We start from the raw sequence: 8,202 nt of genomic DNA, 5'->3' as shown, positions 1-8,202 counted from the left end.
AAACAGAGTATGTCCAGTTTCAACTCCCAGCTAATGAATAAAACAGATGAGATGCAAGTGATAATTTTTTATTAATCACTAGAACAGTAACATTAGGGATGTTGTGGATTGTCTGCTAATTGAAATGTTGATCTTAAAATTAGTTAACTTCAGGCTCAATGAAGGGAAGGTCTGGTAAAATTCCAAGGTCTGTTTTAAGTCATCAAACTAAGTGACTGTAATAGTCTCTTCAAAATATAAATAACTACTCTTTATTTTCCAAGGTAAAAAGATGCCATTTGAAATATCCTGCTTTGTGGGGAGATGCAGAATCACAGAACGGCACCTTAAAGATCACCTTTAAAGATGCCTGGACAGGCTGTCACTATTCTTTTATTTTTACCCCACTGTGACATAAAAAAAGAAAAGATTAAGTAAGCAAAGGCGGGGATTCTGTTGTGATAAGCTTGGAAGAACGTTGAAAAGGGGATGGATCCTTACAATAACTTCCTTAACCCTTACTTTATATAGATTCTTCTCCACAGCAGCTTTAACAGCTGATACAAAAAGCTTTGTGCTTTATGAGCATCATGCTCTACCTCTTGTGTAAAACAGGACCAAGGCCTAACCCTACGGTGATGACCCTGTCAGTCCTGAGGCGGGATTCAGCAGTGCCAGGGTTATTGCCTGCAGGTGAAACCACGCTGTGAAGCGGGTAAAAAGCGGCCCTGGGAGCACATTTCGGTGCTGAGAGGACGGCTCGTGCATAAAGGAGCCCTCCCGCAGCGACAGGCCCGGGGCCGAGGCCTCACACCGCCGGAGCCCCTCACGGCCGCCATTTCCCGCCGCGCCCCTCAGGGGGCGCCATGGCGGCGGCCGCCCGCTCCGCCCCTTCCCCCGCGGGGAGCGCCGCGTCCGGGGGCGGCGGCGGCCCGGGCTGGGCGCGGAGCGGAGCCGAGCGGGAGGTGAGTCCCGGAGGCGGCGGCTGCACGGGCGGGGAGCGGCCGCCGGCATCGCCCGGGGAGCGGGGTGGCTCCCGCCCGCCGTTGGCCCCGCCGGGCGCGGCGGCCGCTCGCCGCCGCCTGCCGCCCGCCCCCATCTTAGCGCTGCCCCGGCGCCATTTGAAGCCCGTGCCCCCGTCCTCGGGCACCGTGCGGAGCCGCGAGGCCGTCGGGATAAAAGTCTGGGGGGCCCAGGGGAAAAGGAGGGTGCCCGGCTGCGAGGTGGTGCTGGAGAAGGGCTGGCCCCGTTGTTCTGCCGGAGCAGGGCCGGGATCCAGGCCGGTCACACCGGGACGGCGTTAATGTGGTGCGGGGCCGTGGTGCTTCTGCTCACGGTTCCGATGGGCAGCATCGGCTCAACAAGGTGCTGGGCCTGTAAGTGCTTCAGTGTAGCAGAGCATGCTGCAGTCTGCGCTTTCAGCCCTCCCTCAAGCTTGGCAGCGTACCACCCGAGTGTTTCTGCTGCCACCTCCATTTATTTTTCTGTCCCCAGGAGCTGCCAAGTGCAGCAAAAGTCAGCTAACCCAGCACAAAAGGAGAATAAACAGCACGCACTTTGTGAATTTTGACGCTCTAATGTTGATATAAACTTTGTATGTTGTTTTCTTGCATAAATTTCTGTAGCGTCACAGTTAGTAATGCTTCTGTGTTTGATTCTGATGTGGTGATTTTTTTATTTTTGGTTTTAAGTGTTTTAAATTATGTCGCTCTGTAGATGTAAATCTTCCCATGCTGATGCGTTCACTACATTTGGGAGCTGTGCAGCCATCAGCTTCCTAGCTGCTCTCCTTGCTGATACTGAAGAGTCTAGGATTTGGGGTAAGATGACATTTCAGTTAACGTTTTCAACATGCTGCAGAATATCCAATGTCTGACAAAAGACAGCAGGATGCAGAACTGCTTCAAACGACTACTTGCGTGACTGGAGTCTTGACCTGTCTGTCTTTATAGTAAACCTCATTATTTTGTTGCAAGGCAGGAATATGAACTTAGACTCCATTGCCCGTGTGCATTTGTTGTGTTCTTAACTGTAACAGAACGGGCTGGATGGGGTTAGAAAGAAGGTGGTAGAAAAGGTTGCCAAGAGAAGCTGTGGATGCCCCATCTCTGGAGGTGTTCAGGACCAGGCTGGACGAGGCCCTGGGCAACCTGATCTGGTGGGAGGAGGCCCTGTCCATGGCAGGTGGGTTGGGGTTAGATGGGCTTTAAGGTTCCTGCGAACCCAAGCTGCTCTAGGATTCTGTGAAAAGCAATCTTGTGTGTGGCGTTTGGGTTTTCAAAATGTTCATGTTATTTCATAAACTTGTGAAAATTACGAACTAGATAAAAGCACGTCAAGCCAATTCTTGAACCTTTTCACTTTATGATTATTTTAGACTATTCAAAATGAACGAACACCCTAAAAAGAGAAAACGGAAGACTCTACACCCTTCTCGATATTCAGGTCAGTCTAGAGCTTGAGTTATGTACACACTTCAATTAGTTTAATTTTCTTCACATAATTACTTTATTATGAAAAGTGTACCTATATCAGGAAATCAGTAACCTAAAAAGGGCAGGATAAGGAGCCTTGTTCTGAATGTATAGAGTAACCACTCTGCATGTTCTGTTGTCAAGCCACTTTTGGTCAACACATCTGACCGGTTTTGTTCTGTACTCCCTGCACATTGGGAAGCTCGCACAAACCATAAAGGGAAGATTTTATTAACACGCAAGTGGAGAAACTTCATGAAAGTTGGGTTGGGGGTGTCCATTAGTTCTCAGCACTGAATTAACTGTGCTCCCGTCCCTACCTTCAGTGGAAGCAGAGTTTGATAACAACTGCATCTGATGTTCTGAACATCAGGACAGCAGCTGAAATCTGCAAATCAAAACAGTGATGTTATCAGACAGGCACAGAATCGTCACAGCGTGAGAAGTAAAATTGTGGCCAGTGAGAAGAACTCTGGTGAATGTTAAATCCATATGTAGCTACATCAGTTTGTTAGTGTAAATACTAATTTTTATTTTTATTTTTAATCTAGATTCTTCAGGTGCAACCAAATACATAGATAATAGTGGAATTCTTTCTGACCACTGCTATAGTGTCTGTTCTATGAAACAACCAGACATAAAATATTCTGAAAACAGAGGTAAGAGTGCACTTTGAGATCTTGTTCTATAATTCTTGACTAAGTGCATTATACTCCTATTCATAGAAGTAAGTAGAGTACAAAATAGGTAGTGGCAGACTTCCGTGCATCGTTCTCATCTGGTATGCCTTAGACTAGTGGAAGGCCGTTTACTCATAATTCAAATATAATTTTCAAAGTAAAAAGTGACAACAACAAAAAGATATTTCGATTTTATGGCAATTAGAATGAATTTTAAACTTTATCTAAATATCCATTGGCTAGGTGACATAAATCTGATGTAGATAATCTATGAGTTGAGAGGAAACATACCAGTAATAGTAACCTATACTTCAGGAAAATGACTTTTTTATACAGCATCCACTAGTTGATAGAGTTTAACACACTGGGCAGAGTAAATTTGAGGATGGACTTTCATTATATTTATTTTTCCTTTCACTCTAATAAGTTGTCCAACAAGTATCCAGAAGTCTCACAAAGTATATGCCTTAAAATATGATGACCAGAAATACTTAAGGATATTAAAAAGATGCATCTTTCATATGTAAAGTTTCATTTAAGATTTTTTTTTCCAGTGTAATCAACTGACTGTTTTTTTTCTGAAATTGTAAAGACAGGGTTACCACCTTTTGAATTATTCTGTTGACTTTTGTATGTATGGAAATAGTTTCTGCGGTGTTTATTGTTAACTTTCTTCAATGTAGGTTACAATGTAAGTGGTATGTAAAGATAAATTTATGTAATTAGAATAAGTAAATAGTAAGTAACATCTAGGTTAGATCAAGGGAGTCAGGGTGATGCTAGAAAGGATGAATAATGACAAGAAAATGTTTTATCTTTGCAGGTAGATACCACAGTCCCGTGCAGAGCATAGACACAGATGATGATGGGAGTCCAGTGCACGCTGGCACTTCTCACTGGAGTGGGTCACATTCAAATGTTGTGGGGTTGCACTATACGGAAACTAAAAAGAAGGATAAAGGTAAAGGTAAATGTGTATTTGCAGCTGAGATGCTGGGAAGCTGGAGAGCATGGATGTTGGCTTTTAATATAGCTGGTATTTTCCTTTTTTGGTTTGACAGATGAAAGATTTGTAGTTTACGTTATTTATGAGTTAATTAAAATGTAGTTTTAGTGGCTGGGGAACAATAACTACTTTTTGTATTTATTAGCTACTACAGCTAACTGAAAAGTTAAATACAGACCCATTTTTTTTGCTGGATTCGTTTTTAACCTTTTGCTTGTATTATCTGTTTTTCTTTAGATAAAGCTACTAATAATGGAATGTGTAAAGACATATGTGATTCGCCGATATTCAGTGACATCCCTACAGAAGAGGAGAAACCTCTTGATATTCAAACTGTAGAAATTTCTACAACGGAAGTTAATGCTGTAGAAGTTCACGATATAGAAACACAAACCGTGTCACCTGAGAAGCTAGAAGCTGAGGATCTAGAGGAGATCCCTCTTGAAACCTGTAAAATCTTCGAGAAGAACCAGGCTTTGAACATCACAGCTCAACAGAAATGGCCTTTGCTGAGAGCCAACAGCAGTGGCCTGTACAAGTGTGAGCTCTGTGAGTTTAATAGCAAGTACTTTTCTGATTTAAAGCAGCACATGATCCTGAAGCACAAGACATGTACAGATACTCATGTCTGTAAAGTTTGTAAAGAGAGTTTCTCCAGCAAAATGCAGCTAATTGAACATGTAAAGCTACACGAGGAAGATCCGTACATCTGCAAATACTGTGACTACAAAACAGTGATATTTGAGAATCTGAGTCAGCACATAGCAGACACTCACTTCAACGACCACCTTTATTGGTGTGAGCAGTGTGATATGCAGTTCTCTTCGAGCAGTGAGCTGTACCTGCACTTCCAGGAGCACAGCTGTGACGAACAGTACCTGTGTCAGTTCTGTGAGCATGAAACAAACGATCCAGAAGACCTGCACAGCCACGTGGTGAACGAACATGCGTGTCGGCTGATAGAGCTAAGCGACAGCTATAATAACAAGGAGCGTGGACAGTACAGTCTCATAAACAAAATTAGTTTTGACAAATGCAAAAACTTTTTTGTATGCCAAGTGTGTGGCTTTAGGAGCAGGCTGCATACCAATGTCAACAGGCATGTTGCTATTGAACACACCAAAATATTCCCTCATGTTTGTGATGACTGTGGGAAGGGCTTTTCAGGTATGTTGGAGTATTGCAAGCATTTAAGCTCTCATTTATCTGAAGGGATTTATTTGTGTCAGTACTGTGAATATTCAACAGGACAGATTGAAGACCTTAAAACCCATTTGGATTTCAGGCATTCGGCAGATTTACCTCATAAATGTACTGATTGTTTAATGAGGTTTGGAAATGAGAAAGATCTTCTAAGTCATCTTCAGATACATGAGACAGCTTGATTACCTTCTTCCCTTGTAATCAGTTTGTTAGAACCCAAATTAATTTTCAGTCACTAAAATGTATTAAATACAGTTTTAACAGCACTTGTACAATTCTAATGTTTTTATATCAACAAAGCATGTATAACAACTTGGTGTTACGAATTTCCTTACCTAGAGGTTCGGTAGAAATGCTCACATTTACATGTGATGGGTCACATTCTGGGGGGAGGGACAGTGGGAGTAGTTGCATGTTATAATAGCAGTTCTGATGCTCACCCTGTACTTTCACGTTTAATGTATGAGAGCAGCTCTTTAGGGTTTTAAAAGGGACAAAGAGAAGGCCAACATCTAGGTCCATGCTTAAACACCGCACTGACCTCAATTGCGTATCCTACTCATTTTACCCCCTGCAGCAGCAGGTTGCTGAGCTCACGTTCAAAAAATTGCATCAACCAGCCAAAGATAAGTGCGTTCCAAAACTTGCCAGCATGCAAGTCTCCATATGTCAGCCTGCATTTACCACCTTGTACTCTTGATAAGCTTCTAAAAGTGACCTGTTTTCTCTTGGGGTACCTGCCCTATCTCATCATTTGCTTTCTGTCTTCATTCAGTGTTCTGTTTCGGCTCCTGTCTGTGGAACCATCCAACAATGTTTTCATCCACACATTACTACAGTCCTCCCACATCATTTCTATCTCTTTTATTTACCTTCAGTTCCTGTATTTCTCCTGCTCAGAGCAGGTGGGTTGAAACTAGATGATCTTTAAGGTCCTTTTCAACCCAGGCCATTCTATGATTCTATGCACTCCTGACAGGTGTTCCGTGTGTGTAGAGTGGGTCACGTTTTAAGGAGCCAATTGTAACGAAATTTGTGAAATATTCCAGATGAGAATGTCTAAAGAGCATGATTTTCATAATTTATCTCTCACTGAAATATGTCACCAACCTCATTTGGAGAGAGCCTCTATAAAATTAGTTTATAATTACATAATTATAATTTTGTAGACTAAAAATTAGCTTTCTACCAATAGTAATTTGATGAAAGTTATTCTAAATCTGTAAATTTTAAGCTATGTACTGCTTTAAAACACTGGTATGGTATAAAAGTTTATTTAATCACTTTCAAATGATTTAACACAGCTGTTCTGATTAGATAGTGCTGTTCAGGCATTACAGGCTTCATAAGTGAATTTTTAAGCTTCATTCCGTAACTGTATTTTTGAGTGACTGATAGTTGGACAGATAATAAGGGTGAGGTCATTTAGATTGTGCTAGTTATCGGAGTGAAATAACCCATAAAATAGTGGCGGAGTTTACATTTCTGTATTGCTTGTAAATTTGTAATGTAAGATTGTCTAATGTGAGCGTTGTATAGATATAATTAATGTATAAAACATCTCTTGACTGGTGAGATTTGGTGTTATCAGCTTCCAGGTGTGCAAGGGCTTTCACACTGAATTTTTAAAGCTATAAAAATTGGCTATATAGTCAGTTTATGGAAGTCCTGATTTCTGGAGAAGTATTTCTAGAAATTCTGAAAACTAGCCAGTTAGCACTTGTTGCTTTGTAGGAGCAAGACCATTTTCATCATTTTGAAATGCTGATTTAGTACCAAATCTTACATGTAATTGTTGAAAAGGACAACCTGATTGTATCCTAACTGTATTTTAGTTCATTGTATAGAGAATGACACTGTAGTAGAATTGCTAATTTCCTATTTTGAGCTCATTCATCATGGCTGGCTTAATATGGTAGCAATAATATAGTTAACAAAATACGAGAATTATTTTATATATGGAAGGTTAATTTTGCTCATACGGGGATAAAGGGCTGGGGAATGCTGGTTCTTCTGTTAGAGTCCTGTGGGAAAGACATTTAAAAAAAAAAAGGCTGAAGAAATGTGTGTGTCTGTGCAGACCAGCACAGTGTCCCATGCAGGAAAGCTGTATTTTCCTCACAGAAAAGGCTCTTTTGTAAAAGTATGGAGCCTGTGACAGAAAATTTGTGTTTTGACTCCTCGGTAGTTCATGTCAACTTTTAAGTTGTGTCGATTTCTGGTCTCTAAAATGGGAATGAAACCATGCCATAGGCATGTTTTGAAGACAAACTCCTAACTAAAATGCACGCAGTGTCTAGTTAGGAAATATATTAAAGTTTGACTTAGCATGGATTTTACAAATTAGGGAGTAACGTTAGGTTTACTTCTTTATCAGAAAGTAGATGGAAATTTATGTGGGCAGGTGGTCTCATTTTACCTTAGCAGGAATGCACACATGAAGGATACTTGCTTCCGTGTGACCAGTGTGCTGAAACAAGAAAGGCATGCAGTAGAAGAAAAAACAGGTATTGAGTGCAGTGTGTCTAGAAGTCGGTGTGCTGAAAGGAAGGACCGTACGTGTAGGGAAGGCACGTTGTACCCAGTGAGGGCACTATGTGGTAGCTGTGAATTAGAAGAGTTGGGCTTATTTATTTGAAGTGTGCAGGTGGAAGGTCAGGCGTGGTGCGTCGGGGTGAACTTGGAGCACGGGAGCACTGCCAGAGGTTGAAGTCTTCTCAAAACCTTATGGCTTGAGCACTTAATCTGAGTCCTGAATTAGAGACATTAACTGTAGTAATCAGAAGTGTGTCAATACATGTCTTTCTTTGGGATGCTCAATAAATGTGTGTCAAATTCAGCAGCTTTTTATACTGATACC

At 41.6% G+C, this 8,202-nt stretch overlaps 1 protein-coding gene across 5 annotated transcripts; it reads left to right on the top strand.

Annotated features, from left to right (window-relative positions):
- Positions 1–787: 787 nt before the first annotated feature.
- ZNF639 (zinc finger protein 639) lies at positions 788–8,181 on the top strand. 5 transcript variants are annotated; one of them, XM_048059388.2, is made up of 6 exons: positions 788–944; positions 1,696–1,799; positions 2,357–2,424; positions 3,005–3,112; positions 3,957–4,100; positions 4,377–8,181. In XM_048059388.2, the coding sequence occupies exons 3-6, from the start codon at positions 2,367–2,369 to the stop codon at positions 5,522–5,524; spliced, it is 1,458 nt and encodes a 485-aa protein (XP_047915345.2). In that variant the 5' UTR covers positions 788–944; positions 1,696–1,799; positions 2,357–2,366; the 3' UTR covers positions 5,525–8,181. The 5 variants fall into 5 exon arrangements, with proteins under 5 accessions (XP_047915345.2, XP_047915346.2, XP_013030241.2 ...); XM_048059389.2 differs by having other exon boundaries at positions 789–944; positions 3,957–4,094; XM_013174787.3 differs by lacking the exon at positions 788–944 and adding an exon at positions 1,039–1,344.
- The last annotated feature ends 21 nt before the right edge of the window (positions 8,182–8,202 follow it).

The sequence above is a fragment of the Anser cygnoides genome, chromosome 9 (assembly GCF_040182565.1).
Source record: "Anser cygnoides isolate HZ-2024a breed goose chromosome 9, Taihu_goose_T2T_genome, whole genome shotgun sequence".
Lineage (NCBI taxonomy): Eukaryota > Metazoa > Chordata > Aves > Anseriformes > Anatidae > Anser > Anser cygnoides.
Note: the sequence above shows the minus strand (reverse complement) of the source record. Positions and strands in the feature narration are given on the sequence as shown.

Excerpts from the sequence above, each read along its gene's own strand:
- ZNF639 (XM_048059388.2), top strand. The coding sequence starts at position 2,367 with ATGAACGAACACCCTAAAAAGAGAAAACGGAAGACTCTACACCCTTCT. Across the intron at positions 3,113-3,956 it reads AAAATATTCTGAAAACAGAG|GTAGATACCACAGTCCCGTG; the intron begins GTAAGAGTGCAC and ends TTATCTTTGCAG. Across the intron at positions 4,101-4,376 it reads AAAGAAGGATAAAGGTAAAG|ATAAAGCTACTAATAATGGA; the intron begins GTAAATGTGTAT and ends GTTTTTCTTTAG.